At 35.3% G+C, this 23,742-nt stretch overlaps 2 protein-coding genes and 1 long non-coding RNA gene across 3 annotated transcripts; 1 reads left to right on the top strand and 2 right to left on the bottom strand.

The window, feature by feature from the left end:
• Nucleotides 1–8,559: 8,559 nt before the first annotated feature.
• LOC121257757 lies at nt 8,560–23,452 on the top strand. The gene is made up of 3 exons (XR_005939277.1): nt 8,560–8,570; nt 13,643–13,648; nt 23,318–23,452. It is a non-coding gene; the product is annotated as an uncharacterized LOC121257757 (long non-coding RNA).
• On the bottom strand, nt 10,038–14,562 carry LOC121257755 (dual-specificity RNA methyltransferase RlmN). The gene is given in 10 exon segments (XM_041158963.1): nt 10,038–10,544; nt 11,472–11,608; nt 11,688–11,879; nt 12,692–12,800; nt 12,902–12,974; nt 12,977–13,031; nt 13,157–13,254; nt 13,468–13,570; nt 14,060–14,136; nt 14,303–14,562. Coding segments are annotated over 10 exon segments (1,347 nt in total). The 5' UTR covers nt 14,523–14,562; the 3' UTR covers nt 10,038–10,261.
• LOC121257754 (pre-mRNA-processing factor 17) lies at nt 15,555–21,513 on the bottom strand. Its single transcript, XM_041158962.1, has 2 exons — nt 19,553–21,513; nt 15,555–16,005 (listed from the first exon to the last, which is right to left on the bottom strand). Exons 1-2 carry the CDS (start codon nt 21,319–21,321, stop codon nt 15,999–16,001), a joined length of 1,776 nt encoding a protein of 591 aa, XP_041014896.1. The 5' UTR covers nt 21,322–21,513; the 3' UTR covers nt 15,555–15,998.
• Nucleotides 23,453–23,742: the final 290 nt, after the last annotated feature.

The following is a 23,742-nucleotide window of genomic DNA, read 5'->3' as shown; positions in this document are numbered from 1 at the left end:
TCTTTAACAAGTATGTAATATAAAAAGGATAAAAAGAATAAATTAATTAGTTTAATAAAAATTAAAAAAAATAAAAACAACTTTAATATATGCTATAGACAGATAAATAAAATGAATCTTCTTAAAAATATTAAAATCCAAAAACTATACATAATCTAATGTGTGAGGTAGTGAGAGTATATATATTATATAGCCTAGCAAAAATATCATTTTAGCTCAACAAGTTTAGAAATAAGGACTCGTTTGTTTTCAGAGATGAGATGAGATGAGATGAGTTAAGATTAAAGTTAAAAAGTTGAATAAAATATTGTTAAAATATATTTTTTAATATTATTTTTGTTTTGGAATTTAAAAAAGTTGAATTATTTATTTTATTTTGTGTGAAGATTTGAAAAAATTATAATGATGAGATGAGATGTTTCCTGTAAACAAACAAGGCCTTAATACCAACACTCTTTGAGACGGATAACACTGTTACAACCATTCATAGCTACTACTTCTACGCAAACTCTTTGTAAAAAATAAGTTACACATTGACTTCATAAGTCTTCATTCAGCAAAAAAGTCAACTCAAAATTTTAATTCAAAAGAAAACTGATTGACACATTAGCGTATAAAATTCCTTTTATTAGGTTCTCGTGCAAATGAAATAATTATGTTTCTAATTTAGTTGTCTGTTAAGCTGTTGCAAATCGATTCATTTCATTATCTTAAACACACTTTTTAAGTCTTAAACATGCAAGATTTGAGAATAGCATTGTTGAAATTCTTTGAAGACAACATAACTTACTCTTGGTTGCAGTATAATTGTTGCTTCGAGCATCTGCATTCATTTTACTCTACAAAATTACAACATTAAAAATAAATATAATAACATCCCGAAATATTAGAACTCTTAACTATAAAAAAACATGTTCAAACCTACACCTAAAAATTATAAGATATAGGAGTGGGTGGTGGGTGGGCCTCTGCATCCAGCCCACCTACCCCCAACACCCCACCCCCACCTAGGATTTATCTCATTTGCCTGGCCCACGAATATATATATATATATATAATAAAACGACATCGTTTTAAATTTTTTAAAATGGTATTGTTTTATTATCGGGTTAATGAAATCATTTCCCCTGTCTCGAGTCACTCTCAGCCTCATGGACTAGTTCCTTCAACCATTTTTCTCTGTGTTGGTGTTCTATATGACTCATATAAGACTCAATTTGTTATATATTGCGGAGGTTCACCATGCTCAATCTCTCTACCATTTCCTTCTCTTCCACTTTGACCAATATGAGTTTTCCTCGTACTAGTAGCTTTATTAGGAAATTTGGCAGCGCTTGGGATGATTTTAGGCATAGTGTATTCCCTTTGGCTATATAATCGTGTGGTTTCTAGAAATTTAAAACTCGATTTCCTCAATAAATTCTTCAATCCAAATGGCAGAGAAGTTTCCAACCATTATCCCAATACACAACGGAGACCATGTAGCTCCATGTACTAGCAATGTCTTGCATATGTAAGTATCTCTTGAAACCCCTTTTCCTTTTCTTTTTCTTTTTTTTAATGGAGTATGGAGAATAAGATTGTTTCAATGGAGGATGGAGTTGTATTTTAGGTGTTGTAGAGTTTGATTGGTGTTTTTTTCTGATTCAACTTAGGTTGGATGCTATGAGTTTTAGAGTTTCAATTTGAACCTCTAATTTATGTTAGGGTTTTGGAGACTAAACCCCTTAAAATAGTTTGTACTTTGTATGATGGGTTTCAATCTGAAACCCTAATTGATTTTGAGGTTTCACTTTTGAAACCCCAAGTTGTTGTGGGGTTTCTGAAACCCCAAAATAGTTTTTGTGTGATTTATATGATTTTAATTTCTGTTTTATTTTTGCATCTTGTCATTGTCAGGTGTTTGATTGTTTGTTGAACCTTTAATCTATAGATAGTGGGTCAAGCCCGAATATTAGAACTAGTGCTAACTCCTTTACACCTATTCCTACCCCTACATCCATGATCCCATAAAAGAATAAGCTCATTTTGATAGTGTGGAAACACTTTACTAAGTTTGAGGGTAGTGACCCGAGTGACCCACAAACAAAGTGTACATCCCAATTGAAAAGCTGTTTAGAATAACAATATAAGAAGAGTCTAACAAGACGTTCTTTAGTTGAAAAGATTCAGTCTAGATTGGAGATTGGACTTAAGAAGATGGAGGAGAATAGTGGGCGAAGTACGTTGTAGGGATTTGTAAAGTATGATCTAGAGGGGTGTATGAGTCATTTAGCTCATACGATCGTAATAGACGAGTTACCCCTTCAATTTGTGGAGGGTGAAGGGTTCCAAGCCTTTACTAAGTACTTGGAACCTAAGATTAACATTCTTTCTTGACGCAATGATGAAGGAGGCTCTTAAACTCTATGGTGTACATAAATATTTATTAAGAAACAAATTGAAGGGTCAAAGAGTTTGTCTTACTACTGATACATGGACGTCCATCCAAAACTTGTACTACATGTCTTTAAATGCTTTTGTAGATAGATATTGGCAGTTACATAAAAAAATTATGAAGTTTTGTTTAATTGCCAATCACAAAGGTGAGGCCATTGGAAATGTGGTAAAGTTCGCAATAAAGAAATGAAGTTTGGAACGGGTTGTGACATAGCAGTTAACATTGTCTTGTTTAATTATATCGCAGTTGAGTATTTGAAGAATAATATTTTAGAGGACAATATGCCAATATTGAGTGGTGAGTATTTCCATGCTATATATTGTGCACATATCCTCAATTTTATTGTAACTGATGGTTCGAGTGTTCACGAGTATGTTGCAAAAGTAAGAAATACGATGAGGTTTGTTAGATCTTCACCGGGTAGGCTTGAGAAGTTCAAGATATTTGTTCGTGCAACAGGCATTGAATTCAAGAAGATGTTGTGTCTTGATTTTTTTATAAGATGGAACTCAATATTCTTGATGTTAGAAACGATCGAATAGTATATAAATGCCTTTGATGTCATGGGTGAGGAGGACATGCAATATGTCCACTACTTTAACAATGACAAAGGGAGATCAAGGTGACCCATCGATTATGAGGTGACATATATCATTTATGGGTCTTTGTATGTAATATCCAATGAATATTATCAACGAGTTTGTCAAGTGAAAGAGTAATTTAATGAAATGTGCAAGAGTATTGATCCTACTTTATGGATTATGGCATTAATCATGAGGCTCAAGTATGAAAAGTATTGGGGAGATTTGAATAATATCAACATTTTCCTATATGTGGTTATTGCTCTTAACCCGTAGTACAAAATTGATGGCATGGTGTATGGATTGAAAGCACTAACATCAAGGGAAGGGCGGATTATGAGTTATGAGTTTGTTGAATTATGACACCCTCAATAGGTTGAATTATGAGTTCGTTGCATACAGGAGTATTACTATAGAAGTTTCACCATCCACCGCATCATTTACTCCTGAAATCGATAGGCTAGAAAAATGTAAGTGAGGTATAAGTTTTGGCTATACCCTCGAGTTTCGAAAGAATTTAAACAATCAATTGGATTTGGAGAGACAATTGTCGGTGCACATACAATTATATGCGGAGTAGTTTGATATCATAACTTGGTAGAAGGTAAATCTAGTCAAGTATCACATCCTTGGAGATATAGCTCTCAGTATTTTGGTTATTCTTATTTCTACTGTAGCCTTAGAGTTTGCGTTTAGCACTGATGGGTGCATATAGGAGTGGGCTTTGATTCTGATGAAGTCGGAAAGCCCACCTTCGATCGAAGGTATTTTCGGACTCTGACTCCACTGGGAGTTAGATTCTGACTCCGATTAGAATTTAGAGTTGGCTATCATAGCTCTAAGCTCCAATCTAACTTGGGTCAATCCAAGGCCTAATCTCTATTTGGGCTCCCCATTTCTGAAAACCTGTTACAAAAATTAAAAAAAAAAAAAACAAAAAAAAGACTAAAAATCACCAACAACCCAGTGAGCTTCCCATTTCTGAAAAATACTATAAAAAAAACATAAATATATTGAGTAAATTACATACATTACAAAACAAAAGAAAAAAAAAACGCATAATCACAAACACAATGTAAATTAAAAATGCTTGGAACCACCAAACAACCACCAAAATTACAATCACAATCACTATAATCACAACCAACCCTAACCAACTTCACCAAAGTCATCAACCAATTTACAATGTAATAATATATCATAATAAAAAAGGCTATAATTTACAATAAATAATTATTAGCACCATCGGCCTCAAATTCCAAGCACCCTACATTGTTTTGGAAATTTAAAAAAAAAAAATTATACATTAAACTACTTAGCCAGATTAAACATACTAACATTAAAGTACCTCACATGAAAGTTAATGATCTATTGGATAGTCTAGACTCCATCCCATGATGTGTCCATCTCAATCATTTGTAATTATTTTGGAGTTCACAGCTAGGCCTAAAAAAATATAAAAATTATAGCTCAAATAATAAAAACATTAAAAGTATGTAATTAATAATTTGAAAATGAAAGTTAAAATCATAAAGTTACCCGATTCAAACTTATAGTTGTTGGCATCATCAGCAATATCTAGTCCAATAGGTGTTGAACTTAGACAGGTTTGTGTGCAAATGAGGACCTCCATGGTGGTTGGAACCAATGAATTTCGATAAGCATCCAACATGCGACCTTTGATGCTAAACGCTAACTCAAAGGCAATCGTAGTGACAGGAATGACTAGCACATCCTAGGCTACTCGAGAAAGAACTGCAAATTTAGTATAATGAACCTCCCACCAAGTTAATATATGAAATGTAGTACTAGGTGCCTTGACATCTTCCATAAAATAACGTTCAACCTCAGAATTACATTGAACAATATTCTTCGATACTAGGATTTGATGATACTTTTGCATCAAAACAATTGAACCCCTTCTTGTTTGTCATCTAAGGAAGATGTCAAGCCAGTCGATCATGAGGAGCTACCACATTGGCTTGAAGACTAACCATTGTTGTTGTAATGGCTGTATAAGTCATCAATATTATTCATCAACACTCTAATAAACTAATCAGTCTTCTCATCATCAAGGATGTCCCTAAAAAAAATTTTACAATAACCAACTTATATAGAGTGTCAAGAATCGCAACCATAAAGAATAATCTGTCTATCTTCTCAACATCTCCAATATTTATTATATTTGAATTTCATCCTCATAGTCGTACCATTCAACAATTTGACAGTGTCATCACAATACTGTTGCAAGTGGTCATAAAGTCTCGAGAGCTCCTCAAAGTACATATTTGCAGTACAACATTTGGAACCAGATATGCACACAATTATGTCTTGAAAGAATTTCAAAAATTGAATAAAGTAACTCACATTCGTCCAATCAACAATATCTGGCCCACGAGCCCCCTTCTCCCCTCTATTAGCTCCAGCAAAGCATATCTCAGGCTCCTATCCTCGGCTTCCATCTTCTTGAACGCTTTTTGTTACTTTTGCACTACATCCAACATTGTGTATATGGAGTTTCATTGAGTGGGAACGTCCAAACTCAACATACTAGAAGATGAGATCTCAAGTTGTTCGACTATAACCTTAAATTTGCCAAGCCTTTGGGGGAATCCTTCACGTACCTCACAAGTTTGCAGACTTTGATAATTGAATAATCAACTTCATTCAACCCATCATTAACTATGAAGCTGATGATATGAGCACATCATCGAACATAGATAAACTCATTGTCACGAATTGTATCATCTTTTACTGTCGTATTCCGCTTGAACCAATCTATTGTAGTGTCATTGGCACTGACATTATCAACTATGATACCAAATACTTTTATAATCCCTCAATAATTTATATAGTCATCCATCTCATTTCCAATGAATAAACCATTGTGATCTTCAATCTGTTTAAACCCAATAATTCACTTATGCAATGTCTACTCATTATCAATAAAGTGAGTTGTGATACACATATAGCTAAGATTCTCTATGGGCATCCATATATCAATTGTAAATGACACACTCTGGTCAGTGGTAATAAACATGTCTTTCATCTCGGCCTTCTCCTTGGCATTCATTTTCAAACAATCTTATATTACCGTACATTATGAAGGCATGAGAAATCAGGGCTCAAGAGATTGCACAAATCTACGAAAGCTTTTTCTCTCAATGGTGCGAAAAGAAATCTCATTAGTAATGATCATTTCAGCAAGTAAATCACTCAACATCTTCTCACTGTATCGAATGATTGATCATTTCTTACTCTACGTACCATCAATGGTTGTAGAAGTTTCATAACTGATCTTCTTCTGATCATTGGCCACCAATCCCTTGTGTATTTTATATCGCTAGCAACTCGTAAGATGTGTTATTAATACAGAAGTGCATTGCTTCTTCGAATGACAACCATAAAGTCACCCAGTGGTTGCATCTTGCTTGAGGATTCTCACGATCACCGAAAAATTTGGTGAAATGTTCTCATGTCCACGACTTTTTTTTATTAGGTCATGGCAGTCGACCGACATCAATATCCAACTCCTCTTCATTATGAAAATCATCATTTTCTATATCTATAAATACTCGACTACACAAGAAGTAACTACTCTAGATGTGAGTCTAAGGGTTGAAGTATTTGCTGGTGTAGGAACTGTAGCATCTCCTTGTGGACGATGGTCCCGAGTAGGTATAGCATCCATATCCATATCAATTACACTTATAAAATAAATAAAAAAACCAATAAATACATGCTACGAAAAGAAAAAATAAGGAATTTAAGAAGCAAATAAATTAGAGGGAAAAAAATCTATAATGTGTGTATATATATATATATATATATGCTGTAACGTCCATTTCAAAAAATAATATAAAAGAAAAAAGAAGTCTAATTAGTGGTCGTCTCATGTTTTGATTTCAAAAGGGGATAATACTATAATTAACTAGTTTTATTTTCTAAACCAAGGCCATGAATGAACAAGACCATCAAGAAACTTTGCATTAGTGTTCTTTGTCAGTATTCACAAAAAATTGTACATCACAACCTTTATGAATGTTCTTAATGAAAGCTTCAACCTTTATTAGCTGTTAGGAGTTCTATCTGATATTCCATGAGAATTCTCCTAAACTTGAGAATGTTAATTTTTGTAGGATAGACAACATTAAGAAGTTCTAATGACTTTCAGATAATTCAAAGTAATATGTATCCAGAATATATTGTTGGAAACACATTAAGACCATTTCACAGAATTTGGCCAGATCACTCTTTACTAGAATACGCGCAACTACCACACCATATGGAATCCAGGAATTGAGATTCTTTTTTTGTTAACAGACGTGTAGTGGTGGCCAGCACTGAACATGTATTTTATTTTTTAAACCATATGTGTGTTGTTTTAAAAAGAAACAAAAAATGCTAAAAATCACATAGATTTAAAAGAAAATATACTAATCACACATATGCATTGTGGAAAGACAAAACTTATTTAATTAAATTAACCCATTGTTTAACTGTGCAGTTTATGTAAACGTTTTTAATAAATAAGATTTGATTATAATTTGAGCTTTGAGCATCATTATTCCTAATAGATTGTATGAGCTTTGAGCATCATTATTTATAATAGATTGTGTGATCTGGTGGAATTCCCAATTCAAATCCCCCAATTTTTAGAAAAACTCTAGTATGAAAATCAAAATCCTCCAATTCAAAGGTTGAAAATTGAAATTCAATAATATTAGTACAAAACTAGGCAGCTCTCAAACAACGAAATGAACTCAATAATAATGAAATCCCCCAATTCAAAACCCCCAATTCGGAGAAAAACTCTAAAAATTTTCAAATCCCTAAAAAAGGGACAGCCCTCAAACAACAAAATGAACTCAATAATTAAATTAAATTTACATTAAATTCAGTGGCAAAAATAATTGGAGAATCCCTAAAATTTTGGAACCCTAAAAATTGAAATCAATAAAAATTAAAATTAGGATGCCAAAATATACTTACAGCGTCGCGATAACTGATATGAAGTAGTCGACGATGGGGCTGGGCTCAAGACGGTGTCGTGACAACAACAAAAAGGAGCAAAACGACTGAAGGGCATAGAGAAATAGAAAGGAGAGAAAAGATTCGCAAAAGAGTGAGGGGGAGAAGGGGGTCCTGAGTTTTGGACCTCGATGTGCACAAAACAATGTTGTTCCACTTGAAATGGGATGACATAATTTCAGCTAGTTAGTTAACTATCATATGTAAAACGATGTTGTTTAACATTTTTTTTAAGGTAGAAGTTCGGAGTCTAAGTTTGGAGCCCATATGGATTCCGACTTCAAATTCTGACTCTGTCGAAGTTGGAGCCAGAGCGAGTGTTGACTGGTCGGAGTCAGCGGAGGTTTTGCACAACCCTAGATGCATATTGGATCTATTTCGGAGTTCATTGTCTTCTAACATTATGGAGGTTTTGATTTGCACTAAGAATTGAATCACATTAAAGCATATTCAAGTTTCAGAGGTGGTAAACTTTGCAAAGAGCTATAAGGAGGATGATATTAATCAGTTTGGAAGTAGTAGTCGCTCTTAATTCATTATTTTACCTTTGCTTATAATAGGTTGTATTGTATTTATTTGACAAACTTAATTTCAAATTAAATTGGTGCATAGATAATTTCGGGAAAGGAGGCTCCATCTCAATCTACATCAGTCACAATTTGACTTTGATACACCACTATTGCTTTGTTAACTTTGTTAGTTAATTTTTTGTAGTTTGTACATATTCTAATATTAATAATGTTATTAATTAGTATTCTCATTTTTTTTCAGGTTTATAATGTTGCTTACGACTTGGAGTATCCATCTCATCTTGCTACAAGCCTACATGTTCATATTGTTACATTTGTTTCTCTTTTCTAAATGTATTTCAATTATTTAAACATTGTTATTCATTCAAATTATTTGACAATTTGTAATACTTTTATACTAATCTGTAATAGTTTTAGATTAAAATTATTAGTTAGAACTTAGATCTTAACAGCTTTATGTTTTATACATTTAATTTTAATTTTGTGTTTTATGATTTTAATTTAATATATTAGTAAAATAAGGTTTTAGGCCAAATTTAGCTCAAAAAATGGATTTTAGACTCAAAAATAGCTCAAATACATGTTCTGAGCCCAATGGGCCCATTGGGGCCACGGACCAGGAGGCCAATCCCCTTACCATTCAGACGGGGGCACCCGCCCAGGTGGAACGAGCTTGGGGGGCCAAGCCCATGCAAGAGCGGGAGGCAGAAAGAACCAAGGGGGCCTGTCCAGGGGATATAAGCTCCTAATAAGATGCTTGTAAAAAATAATTAATAGTTATCCAAAAAAGAAAGAAAATTCTAAAGATAACAGAACACATTTTGACTTCGCACATCTTTAAATGTCTTTTTATATACTTTTTGTGTACCCTATTTCATTCAAAGAGAATATACGTAAACTTCTGCTCAGATGCTCTAAACACTTCGCTCAAAAATCACACTACACAAATCACCATCCGAAGCAATTTTGCTCCCACATATCAACCTTGAACCACCTCTCTCTCTCTCTCTCTCTTCTCTCTTTTTCTCTCTCTTAGAAAGAAATTCGAAGGATAATAAACAATGCCACATCAGCATGGTAAGATCAAATTAGAATATACATGTAGTATTTTTCAAGTTTTCAAATGGTTGTGCGAAAAAGAAAAGATTTCAGGCTAGCACTCGTTCTAGTATTAGTGTAATACCATCAAGGAATAACAAAAACAAAACCAGTACAAGTCTATGAGCAATAAGAGAGGTAGCATCTAAAGTTAGCATCCTCTTCATTCAATTGAATGCTTTCTGAACTCTGTTATGGGAAGTTATGGTCATGACAACCCTCTTTTTTTTGTATAAGTTGGTCATGACAACCCTCTTAGGGCATCAATGTGTTTTCTCCGCTGGGTGTAAATCTAGCCTATAAATTATGGCTACAAGGCCACCAATAACAGGACGGGAAAGGGAAAAATGGTGTAACTACTAAAAGGAAAAAATCATATTTCATAGAGGTCAAACACTCAAGCTCAGCTCCATATTATTCTGCTACACAAACAAGTCCAAGGTATCAGAAAATACCATTTTTTTTTGTTACCAAATGCATATGTAGATCCTTCAGCATCATCTTTCTTTTTTTTTTTGCACTACTTGCACTTGCACCAATTTGGCACAACTCATCATCACATTCTCGAAAATAAATCGCATTCACATATTCACTGCCATTTGAAATTGGTCTGGTACACGGAGCAAAGGAGCCTTGATTGCACCAGGCTTGCCAAGCTGACCACAGGCAGCCATCTGATCATCACCTCTACTAAGTCGCAAGAAAACAATGCACCCTGCTTCAGCCAAAACATTTCGAAACTCAATCATCTTTGCCTCACTGGTTGGTCGAAACTGGGATCCAGTATGAGGATTGAATGATATAAGATTGATCTTGCATGGAATGTCCTGAACAAGATCAATAAGCCTCTTGGCATCCTCAATGCTGCAAACAGAAACACAGACTAAGTCAATGACTGGCGTTTTAACATAAGATATTGTCTGGATCTCTTTGCTTGGAGCAAAAAAAGGAATGCAAAAAATGTGTGGCATTAACAAAAAAAAAAAAAAAATTGAATAACACCAGAAAGATAACTCTAGAAAAATTCTGAAAAATTCAGGCCAAGCACAAGGAATGGAGAACAGTGACTAAATGACCTACATATCCAGTCCATCAATAGCTTGTTAGCAAATGGATACTTTTTTCTTTTGATAAGTAAGAATTTTATTAGTATGAATAAAAGAATAGGCGAATAGCAAGTACACAGGACATATACAAAAGTAAACACCTAGTTCGAGCAGAGAAGAAATAGATACAAGGAAGCCATGAATATCAAGCCCTTTAAAATCTACAGCCATTGTCCAAAGAAAAAACATGTTGAAAAGGACTTGTTAGCAAAGGGATACTAACTAGGGAACATCACTAAATCACTGAAAAATAAGAACAAGGTCATGCATAGCAATGGCATGATGTCTTCACTTTGACCAGCATAACACATGGCTATTGTAAGAACCCACCACAAAGCTATCAGATTTCCAGTAATATCATCTGTCCCACAAAGACACATCCCCTCCCCCACCCCCTCTCTCTTTCTCATGGAAATCTTTTAGATTGGTTATAATAGTGCATAATATCATTTAAGTGTGGCTCTTGTATATGTCCTGTGCACTTGGCTTTGCCTATTATCAATAAAATTTCTTATTTACTGATAAAAAAAATAATATCATTTAAGTCAAAGCCAGTGCGATAAGCCACAAATATTGTTGGATGAACCACATAAAACTATGTAGCAGCCTTGCATGATAGCTGGAAATGGCAAATAAATGATATATCCAAGTCAAAAATGTGGAAAAGCAGAAAGGTTTATCCGACCTGTCATTCACTCCTGAAAGCATTACATATTCAAAGAGAACTTTGTAATTATGCTTCAAGCGAAGTTCCTCCCGAAGAGTCTGAAGAAGCAAGCCTAATTTATATTTGCGGTTAATTGGCATTATCCAGTTTCTGACCTGTAATGTTTATGGTGTAAGTGAGGCAAACCTTCTTTGCACTTGTGTGTTCTGCATACCAGATAAATTGTAGTAGTACCTCATCAGTTGTTGCATTCAAGCTAACAGCTAAAGCACAATTGGATTCACGAAGAAAACGCCTCAGCTGAGGAACAAGCCCACTGGTTGAGACAGTGACCTTGCGAGGACTGAAATAAAGGCCTTGATCATGCACCATAATTTCTGCAGCTTTTATGACATTGTCAATGTTGTGAAGTGGTTCTCCCATTCCCTACAAATACAAGCACATACCCTATTATAAGAATACTTACATTACTTACAAAAAGAAGGTTCATATTTTTACATTACTTCTTTCTCTTCTCTAAGTTACGAATTTCACATGTATCATACACAAATGAAGAAAATACAGTTGCTAATTTGCTAATGGCCTTTGTGACATCTAGTTCTGCCACACGCAACAACCCCCCCCCCCCCCCCCCAAACAAAAAAAAAAAAAGAAAAGCAAGGAGTGGCAGTGAGATCGGAGGCTTAATTGAGTCCCTGTGAGTGTGTGACTAAATCAAGAGAGCAAAAGAAGAAGAAAAAGAAAATACAGTCACAAGAACAGACAACTTCTGGTCTTGAAAGTCTAGTCAAGCATGTATGAAGGATTATATAGCTAAAAGATGAAGAGAAGCTAAAGCAAATGAAATTACCTATAAAGAACTAGTTCAAAGTGTTTGCATGCCTTTATCATAGTCATTAATACAATGGATGTAGCCCCTTAAACTAAAAAATTACCTATAAAATGCATGTCGTTTCCTCATAAAAAGTGATGTTTTCTCTTTCTATCGTGAGAAGATATAGAACCAAAGCAGCATCAATAGAACGTATAAAATACCTCAATAAAAATTTCAAACCACATATGCTTCACAATTACAACATTTACTCTAGAACAAAATGCACTACTGCACCATTGCAGGAAAAGAGAATTGCAAGGTTGAATGGATGAAAGCCTTTGTATGCTAATCGATGTTTGGATTATGTTTATGTTGGCCAAAAAGATCCAGGGTTATGAAATTGTGTCTGGAAAGGTCGACTAACCATAAATACAACATTGGTAATGGAACCAACTTCACTCGTGAGTAGACGCCGGGCAAATACAGCTTGCTCTACTATCTCAGCTGCAGTTAAATGTCTCTTTAAACCCATCCTGAAAAATATGTTGATATTCAAAATACATGCAGCTTGTCTAGGACACTAGAAATTGGAATATATATGTTGCATGGTTCCAGGAGAAAAATAAAAGCTTGCCTGCCAGTGTAGCAAAATTGACAATTCATGGCGCAACCCACTTGACTGGAGACACAAACAGTAGTCCTGCCCTATCACAAGGTATGACAACTGTCTCTATTACCAGGTCATCTTCCAATTTAAATAATATCTGCAACCTCCTGCCATTTTTCACAATCAATGAGAAGATTCTGAAGAAATGAAAGTAATATTTCTAAAGACAAATAAATAACATGAATTAGATGTGCAGCTAGAAAAGGAAAAGATCATATCTACCTTCCTAGTTCCATCACATGCTGTGAGAATTTCTTTCAAAGATAAAGCCTTGAATTCAGCATTTTCACACAACATTTTCTTGAAATCTTTGTTCAAACCTATCATACAACACAGACTAGAATTCATAAGACTTAACAGGCCAATCAGAGGGAGAGAATATTGACCTAGAATTATATATATATATATCTAACCATCGCATGAACTTAAAATTGACAAATATATTAAATCAGCAGCCAACCAAGTTACTAGGGAGATTACATAACAATGCAGTGACATATTCTAATATGCTACTGAAAAAGGTAGTAGAAAACCTTCCAACTCATCACTGTGATGTGCCCAAATGTTATTTCCATAAAGGCGCTTCCATAGCATTAGAGCCTGACCAGGTCTGTATCCTTGTAACTGAACCCAATTCTGACAAAGCAAGTTCTCACTATTAGAAATATTAAGTCTTGAGATTCAACCAAGAAGATCTCAACCAAGAAGCTCAAAGTATAGATATTTCCATGAAAATGGGAATCCAATTATACTTCAGAAACTAAAAACAATACACAACCAGGCATATCTTGTTTTGAAAAATTGCCCACATTACACTTTTTTTATAGGTAAAATTGCCCACATTACATATAATGTAATTTCTTATAAGCATTCAGGTATCGCTAATTTAGCACATTGAAAGAACTATTATTTCTCTAAATAGCCAAAAAAAGATTCTAAAAGCAATGAAAAAAATATATCGTAAACACCACTTAACCATGTTTAAATTGAAGATTTTTCCCATCTATTATGAGAAATGACATATATAGAGTTAACTGCACCACCGTAATGGAAGCAGCTGAGTACAAAGAAACAAATAAAGGAAAACGAAAAGCAAATCGGATAAAGATTAAGCTCAGGAATTACTTCGAGCTCAGAGTATTTCATCCCCTTAAGAAGCACCTTGGAGCCATCTCCCGAAACTCCAATTCCACCAGCATATCCTATCCAAAATTAAAAATAAAAATAAAAAACACGCCCCCACATTAAAAAAAAAAAAAAGAAACCATGAAATCACAAATCCAAAATCATAAATTGATTTATGGAAACTCCACTCAATACTATTCCATCTTCGTAAAACGAATACAGATGACGTATAGGTAGACTCACCGTATTGAGAGGAATTATGGTGGACGGAAACGTGAGGGGTCGGAGGAGAAGAAGCGACAGTCGAAAGCGAGCGACGGGGGAGGGAGAAGACGAGGGAAATGAGAGAGAGTTGTGGTTTGGGAGATGAGAAGGAGAGGGGGGATTGGTGCAAAGGAGGGGAAAGAGAGGCCATCGAAGGGTTCGAATGGAGCAGATGCCTCATCATCCACACACACCCCATCTCGGTTTCACTATGTTTTATTTTTTGCGTCTCGGACTCGAAGTTATTTACATCTTTATCGCCACTATCAAATAACACTTTATTTACCTTCAAAAAAAATAAAAAAATTGCCAAAACAATCATTCTAACAAATTCTCTTATAAAATTCTCATTTCATCTCATCATTACATTTTTTTTAAATTTTCATACAAAATATAATAAACAATTCAATTTTTTTAAATCTCAATTCATATTTTTCAAATCTCAATATAATAATAATATTAAAACATAATATTTTAAATTCTCAAACAAAATATAAAATTCTCTTCTCACCCCAATCCTGCCCGAGTTCGATACTTTCCTTCCCTAATTCAAAAAATAAAAATATAAAAATAGCACTTTATTAATAACACCTTGTTAGATTCTTTCGTATGTCCCTTTTTTTTCTTTTTTCATTTTTTCTTTTTTTTTTTACCTGAAACAATAAAAAACTAAATTTTATAAAATCTATCTCGAGTAAAAATTCATAAAATATATATATATATATAATTTTCGTGGGTTTTCTGAATTTCGGGTCCCAGGGTAATTGTGGTCTGGCCAATGAAGTATACTTGCCTCGTGTTTAGAAATAGGAAATATAAAAAAAACCTTGTGAAAAATATTCTTCCAAAACCCATTTTGAATAAGTGCCGTCATTTTTTAAAATTCTCATAAAAATATTTATCAAAAATTTCAAATTCAAGTAAACTTAACTTCATATCATTAAATTATTAATTAGGCATTTAGTACTTCTTGAAAAATTCATTTTTGACCGTTATAAATATGTAAAATTCAAGCTATTTCTCTCCCGTTCTAAGTCCTAGAGTTGGACCAATCTCTAGACCTCCAAATCACTTGATCTTGAGTCCAATCTTGAATAAGATACGCTGACATGAGATAAGTTCCACATTCAAAAGGTTTCCAAGCTTTGCCAATTTGAGTAAAATTTTACGAAATGTCAAGCTTGCATCCACCCATTCACCCGTCATCTACAGATAGGTTCTATCATGTGAGTAAGAGATGCAAATTCAGCTGATGATATTCCCAACAAGAACAGAAAAGACTAATACAAATACATTCCATCACCAAACTGCTCGAGTCTTGATGTGAAAATAGGCTAAAAGATGAGCAAAATAATTCTACAAGAGGTAAAAAGAAGTAAATTGTAATACAAGCTGAAGAGCATTTTTCGCATACTGACTTCTTCTGATAACACGATTGAAGATAAATTAACTCAGAAAAGTTGTTCAATTTTGTCCATCCTTTTTCTAGTGTTGCCCTTGTAAGTTCTGAACTCTGACCGAGCATGTTTACTTTTATTCCATCGAAGGACCCAATACCACAATATTAACTTCGAAGGCACAGTTTGGCTTCTATTGTCCTCTAGCTGGTTGGTGTGTCCAAGGAAGGTTTTGATCAGATGATATTAGCAACTTGCCATATAGTGCAGAAAAGCAACTAGTCCCTGCAAACCAGATTTAAAGAAGTGAACTGTTAACCACCCATAATGCTGAACGAATTCACTGAGCTATCATGTGACATACAGGGAGTGAAAGGTGAAAGGTGGGAGCAAAGTTGCAACTTGCAACAAATGTTGGTTAAATCACTAGGCGCACTTAACTGCAAATGCCATTTAGAGCCTAGACACAAAGTACAAGTGCGCGCTTGATTGACGTAAAGCACATTAAATACCATGAAAAAAAACAAACAAAGACGCAAGGCACACCTATGATATTTGATAACCATAATCAAACTAAAGTATATGGTTCAATCAAAATATACCAAAAAGCTCAATATTTTAGGTATCTCGGGTTATGCTAACATAAGCAATCAATCAACCGATCTCGAAAACCAACTTGGAAGATTATATCGGGTTCAAAGCATACACATAAAATGAGACATTTTTTGATAAGTCACATCAAATGAGACATAATGTGGTGATGAGACGTAAATGATCTTCAATGTCAACTAAACACTAAAAAATATTTGTTTACATCATTTTCTTGGTCTAGAAATGAGTTTTAGATTGTGCTTGGATGTTGAACTGAGTTGAGATGAGTTGAGTTCTTTATGAATAGTAGTAAGTTGAGATAGTGGAATGAGTTTTGTGGAACCCACCTAAGATGTGTTTGGATGTTAAGATGAGTTTATATGTATTTATGGAAAGTTGAAAAGGTTGTGGGTCCCGCGTGTAAAGAGGTGTTGAGTTGAAAATGGTTGTGGGTCCCACATATAAAAATGTCTTGAGTTGAGTGATGTTTAGTGATTTGGGAGTTGTGTTTGGATGTTTGGCTAGGCTTAAATTTAAACTCAACTCAGATGAGCTCAACTGTTTTCATGTTCCAAACGTAGCCTTTTTTTTTTCAAATTACAAAAGCGCACTATTTTGTACTTTCAGCTCATACAAAAAAGCACAAAAGAGAGCCCCTTAAAGCACACTTTTGTAAATGTGCTTTGCTTTTGTTAAGTGAAACACTTTGGCATTGGCAATTTGCGCTTAAGTGCACTTTTACCAACAATTCTCAGAACTCCAGGTTTAATGTGATGATTTAAAATATAGTAGGCATTGCATAGGAAGTATAAGGAGAAACGAAAGGGTGACGAAAATCATTCATTCAATATGAAATTGAGAGAGGCAGGTCATAGGTCACAAGAATCACTAGTAAACTAACATTATTCTTCAGAAGGAAGATCTAAAAGTCAACAGAAGAAGAGAAAATGAGTGGCAGCCCTATTGCATGATCATGTCCATACAGGCAGCAAGAAGAGACATGATGATCCAAGTGAAACTGACCACATCGTACTTATTTATCTGGCTATTTCGTTGATAACATTTATCTTACTAGTTATTATAAAATTTATCTCACAACTTAAACATCTCCAATCCCAGCCATCTACTATTACTAACTTAAAAATGACTAAAAAGGCATGAAAACCCTCACAAATCATGGCTAAAAGAGCATGAGCAGAATTGTACTGTTGCATGGTTATAGTACCCTTGTAGAGTAACAAGTGCAGGCTTACAGTACCCATGAGTAATATTGACAACATATTTGGAACAACATACATTAGAAAATTTGTCATCCTTCTGGGCATTTTACATGGATGACATAAAAATTATAAAAAGAAAAAAAGAAACCAACTCTGATACTGGGATATAGTTTTGGACAAAGAGCCAATGCAACCAATTATGTATTAAGGAACCTTCTAGATTTCTTGCATTAACAATATCCACAGAGAGAATTTCTGTCCATGTAGTACTAGCAATGACAAAGTGGATGGCAACGTGAAGGTGAGGGAAGCGTTGGAAGCAAAAACTCTATAACCCTATGGGTTTAAGGGTATATAAAACAGGATTCATTATATAGTCTGAAGGTAACATCTCTCCCAGTAATGCTGTAAGTACCGTTTACCTTATGTTCTACTAATTTAGATTACCGACAGATAATGAACATTGTTTTAGCAGCCTCATTTCACATGCTGACAAAAATACCCTTAATCGCACACACCAAACATTATAAATGGTGATGAGATTAAAAAGCTTAAACTCCTAGACTGCCATATGGGAGAAAAGTGATAACGAGAACAGGTTCAGGTCAGTGGGAAACAATTTGGTTTTTATGTCATTTTAATTGGTATTGTTTGGCCATAATTATTATTAGACTAGGAAGGCTGGAATACAAGCAACTCAACACGCATGCATTTCAGAGTTATGAGAGAGTCAATGGCATTTGAGATGCCCCAGCTCTCAAGTGTCTGAAGCGTATTGCTTAAAAGAAGGCCCTCATAATTATTTGTGTTCTAGTGGACTATGCCTATTTCAATATTAAAAAAATATCTTCTTATAAAAAAAGAATTACTTTTGAGTTAGTGCTAAAAAATCTATGTGCCAATTATGATGCATTTCATAGAATATAATGTAATTTTATCATCAGCCTTTGATGTAAGTGAATGGATTTCTCAGAAGATCTAAGATAACAAACAAGGGCATTTTCACCCTCCTTTTCAGTTTACGTATAAGTTCTGGAAGGATGTGAGCTCACTGAATGAATGAAATGCCTAGCTGCTGTGAGCTAATGAAGCTCTGGAGAAAGGAACACCATGTTTGCAACAACAAACATAATAATGAAGAACACATTACCAATGCTTTAAACTCCTAGCTTAATAATAGTAGAGAACCCTAGGCTCAAGATGCAATGTCCCAGAGTGAGTACAGGATGTTGTGAATGGGATCCCACATTGTCTGGGAGAATGAAAATCTCGTCCTTTCTAGTGAATGAGATCCCACATTTTTCGTAGAAGGTGCTTTGATCATTATAAAGGCCAAGAACTTCTCCCTCCCAAGAATAGTGGAATACCATTCACCAAATCCTATACTCAATCCAGGGTTTTACACCAAATGACCATACCAATAATGAGTTGTTGCAAGCAGGTTAGTAATTAGAATTTTAAAGCATTAGTTGGATTGATTCTTGGGTCAGGCAGCCCCCTTCATCTCGATTAGCATTTCAAGGTGGAAATCCTTAAATGCATGAATGTTAGGTGTGCAAATACGGGCTTGAAGGAGAGGGAGATTCTTCATGTAGAGAGAATAGAGCTTACAATGAAAGGAAGACAAACAACGGCTATTGAAATAGTGATATGTTAGGGCAATGGACTGTGGATCCACAAAGAGCAATTTTTGGTTTCCTAAATCAATCCATGAGAAATAGTGATATGTGTGTGTTTTCACACAGCGCATGTGTTTAAGATCACACGAGTAATGCTAAATACAGTCATGAGTTATGCAAGCGCCGTGCACTCCTTTAGAAAAAGAGTGGAAAACTTTTTTTCACGTGGATCTCATATTTACTCACTTTTTTTAAAAGGAGTGCACGGCGTTTAGGCACTCTATAACTACAAATATCACCCCCACACACACAAGGCACATACAAAACAAGATTCATATATGAATACCTTGAAAAGGGTTTTGTTGACTAATTATAATACCAGAGAATGAAAGGCTCACGTACCAGTACTTAATCAATCCATCCCAGCCGCATGTTGCAACCTTGCTTTGTTCTAATGGATGCCACTCACACCCAATGCATACTCCCTCATGGCATTTAAGAGTTCTGAAGACTCTGCATGTCTTCCAATCCCAAAACCAGCATTTACCCTCACCATCTCCAGACATAACGAACCGTCCATCAGGTGAGAAATTGACCTGGCAAGCATACCCGGCCACAATGTGCCCGGCAAACCTCTTCTTCTTATTGAGCTGAAACCTCTCTCTCGTGCCATATATAAGAATCTGATTATCCAAACTCTGCGCGGCAAGATAATTCGTACTAGGGTGGAGCGAAATTGATGGCATAGAGTGCATATGCGGCTCACTAATATACTTTATGACCACAGGAATCCCGAATTCCCATACACGAAGCGACTTGTCATCGCTTGAAGTAACAAACCTCCTGTTATTATCGACAAAAGTAATGGTATTCACGGCTCCTAAATGCTGATCATACTCTTGCGTAATCTGTGCCGTGTTCATATCCCACTGAACAATCTTCTTATCGCTCATCCCCGCCAGCAAGATGTTCTGTTTATCTTCGTCCGGATTAAGCCTAACAACGTACGGAATCTTCCCGGTACTGAAACTTGATATCACTTGCCCGGTCTCTGTATCCCAGTACTTGATATTCTTATCATACCCGGCAGTCAGAAACTTGGTGCCGTCGTTACAAAACCAAATGTCCCGAACCGCCTTGGAGTGGCCCATGTAGGTCCTCATACATTTGCCAGAATTGAACACATCCCAAATCTTCACCTTCGTGTCCATCCCCGCTGACAAAATCAAATGCCCGTGTTTCGGGAAGAACCGGATTGCGGACACGCCCTTGGTGTGGCCGCTCCAAGTGTGCACCAACCTCTTGGGTATATAACAATGTTCGTTCGTGGCCTTGGCGTCCTTGGGCGGCGCGATCCAAGACCTACCCTGATAATCCTTCTCCTCCTTACCATGGAACGTGCTCTTATCTGGAACAGTCTCGCCCTTCTCGCCGCCTCTCTCTCTTTCTTCGCCCTTCTTCTTCGCGTATTCCTCAGCGTACTTCTTCTGCTCCTCCGTCAATTCGGTTTGTTGACCTTCCTTCTTGCCTGCCCAAGGACTCTTCCGGTTCTTCATCAACCAGGTGTCGCTCGCAGGATTATCAAGCTCCACCTTGTCGACGACTTCTTCGGGGTCCTTATCCTCCTCCATTTCCTTCTTCTTCTCTATCTTCCTCTTCTTCTGCTCGTGCTGCGGTATGCTGTAGACGGAGATGGAGTCGTTTTCGCGCAAAGCGTCTAGATCTCCGACGTAGTTGTTGCCGGCAGAGGCGGAGGGGTCGGCAGCGTAGCCGTACTTGTGGAAAGTGTTGTATTGCTCGTCGAAGACGAAGGGTTCGATGGATGCATCCTCGACGAAGCCAAGCTTGTGGTTGCGCATGCCCTGGGCGATGCCATCCTTGGCGTAGGGGTGGGCTGGGCCGTAGATAGGGGCCCAGAGCTGGTCGTAGGTGGGGTTGAAGGCGACGGCGTGCTGGACCGGGTCGATAGGCCGGGACAGGGCTTGGTGGGACTGCGCCACCGTCAGGGCTAGCATGGTGTCGTCAACCTTGGGAGCGGCGGACTTGCCGGGGAGGAGGCGAGGCGGGGAGGCTTCCGGTGATGGCGTGTTGGGATTAGGGTTTTGGTTTTGGTCCTCTGGGTCGTCGTGTTCGACGTCGTTTTGGTCAGTGTAGGTGCGAAGGAGATCCATCGGGGGCAAAACCCTCTCTCACTGAATTAACCCTAATGTTGCAGGTGGTGTTCTTCGTTCCCGAACCAGAGAGATCGATTCAATTCACTGCTTCCCCGATTTAGATGCTCTGAAATCTTTAGTCACTCAGGCATTTCGCCCTAGCGTCCAGTTACGGGAGCATTACAAATATTTGGCATCAAAAATAGTTTTTCTTTACAAAATAACTTTGAATTTTTTAAATAAAAATGACTTTCATTTAAGAAAATAAAATTTTGGCAACAAAATTTGATTTATATTTCTCACTTTACTCATCCTATGCCACTGTCGCTGGGTGGAATCGATATGGTTTATTCGATTTTAAATAAATTTTAAACAAAACTAGTATAAATCGATTTTATATTTTTAAAAATTGATACTATACCAGTTATTCTCTTAAACGGATACTTCTGATTTTATCAGTTCTGACCCGATTTTTTGATTTTTCATATATATTAAATCTATAATATTTTATACTTATATATATATATAAATATTAGTAATACACTAATACTATTAGTATATATAGTATACTATCGGTATAATACTATTACTATATGTTAGTGATAATATAGTAATTAATATACTAATATATATTAATATTTATCAAAATAAATATGTTGAGAATTTATTAAATCATAAAATGTAATTAATATATATTTTATATTTAAAAATATGATCAAATAAATGTTCATGTTTAAGATTAAAATTTTATGTTATAAATTATAATATAACATTATTTCATATATAATTATAATTTATAAAAATTATATATAATATAAAAAATATTATATATAATATTAAAAATTAATTAAAAATATATAAATATGCAAACCGATCTAGTCCTAAAAAATATAAGATTGAGACCGGACCAGTTATGACTGATTTTTAAAATGGAGGAACTAGTCTCGGACCGAACCAGTCCAAAACCGGACCAAACCAACTGGTTCGAGCCGATTTTCTGGTTCTTCGATTTATTTTTACAATCCTAACCATCACTCACAAATACTATAAATAAATAAGAATATTAAGTAAGTTGATCGTGATCAATTTGGATGAATTTAAATTGTTGAATTCGTTCATTAAATGAATTGTTTATAAAATTAAAATTATGATTGATTATTAAATAATATAAGATTTATAAAATATATATATACACACATTTTTATATAACTAGGTGAGGACCAACGTGCAAAGCACGGTTGCCTAGTTTGGGTGAAATAGATTTGTACAGATTAGTAATGTGCACAAACAGAAAAAACAATATGATTTTTTACAAAAAAAAAAAAAAAAATGATTAATGAATAATTTAGTGCATAGCTCAGAAAATGAAAAGATTAGTTCAATGGAAACCCATTCGTCCAATGACATGCCTAAGTAGCAAATTCGGCAAATTATCTGCAAGCAAGAGATATAATAACACCACGCAGACTTGCAAATTCGGCAAATTATCTACAAGTAAGAGATATAACAACACCACGCAGACTTGCATCGACTCATTGTATTTTCTAGTTGGATTTCTCTAGGGCCCTACAAATAATCTGCAGGAGCCGTTGTGAGCTTCGTTTGGTTATTAAACTCATCTCAACTTATCATTACAATTTTTTTAAATTTCAACACAAAATATAATAAACAATTCAATTTTTTCAAATCCAAAAATAATAATAATATTAAAAGATAATATTCTAACAATATTTTATCATCTCAACTCAACTCAACTCATTTTAACATCTAAACGCATTAATCTTCTCTAGTGGCAGGTGAGAAATCAAGAGAAGTCCTGCTTCTAGAACCTTCAATTTCTACTGTGCCAAGCCACGTATCCTTGCTAACTTGGAAAATCGGAAGAATTGAACTACTATAATGTTTAAATAGCAAATAGCATCCTTACACATTTGTAATGTTGTATGCCATAACAAAATGTATTTCAACGAGACACAAAACCATAAGTTATACTTTCCAAACAAAATCTAGCAAGATAAGTAACTCTCTTTAGATTCAAAGTCAAATAGTTTACTTTCCTCTTAGTTTCATTTACCTGGGTTTCCAAGGTTGCATTCTCCCTATTTTGCATTCACCATCACATGCATAAGCCTTACCAACCTACTCCGCATCTAAAGTCCCTTCTTTTCTGAAATTATAGAGACCTGCCGTAAGCATTAAACAATAGTAGCTACTAATTTCATTAAAATTAGAGGTCTTTGAATATAATAAGGCGTGTACACTTTACTTGTAATTTTAAAGAAATTAGTAATTGTTGTTAGTTAATGGTCATGCAGAGGTTTATGCTAATCCTCTGGAGCAATGCGATCTCACTCTGCAACGAAGCAATGTAATTTGACTTCTCTTGAATGATCTTTTCCTTCTCCACTATAACATCTTCATTTGCTTTCTATTCTTTGG

The sequence above is a fragment of the Juglans microcarpa x Juglans regia genome, chromosome 3S, assembly GCF_004785595.1.
Source record: "Juglans microcarpa x Juglans regia isolate MS1-56 chromosome 3S, Jm3101_v1.0, whole genome shotgun sequence".
NCBI classification, from domain to species: domain Eukaryota; kingdom Viridiplantae; phylum Streptophyta; class Magnoliopsida; order Fagales; family Juglandaceae; genus Juglans; species Juglans microcarpa x Juglans regia.
Note: the sequence above shows the minus strand (reverse complement) of the source record. Positions and strands in the feature narration are given on the sequence as shown.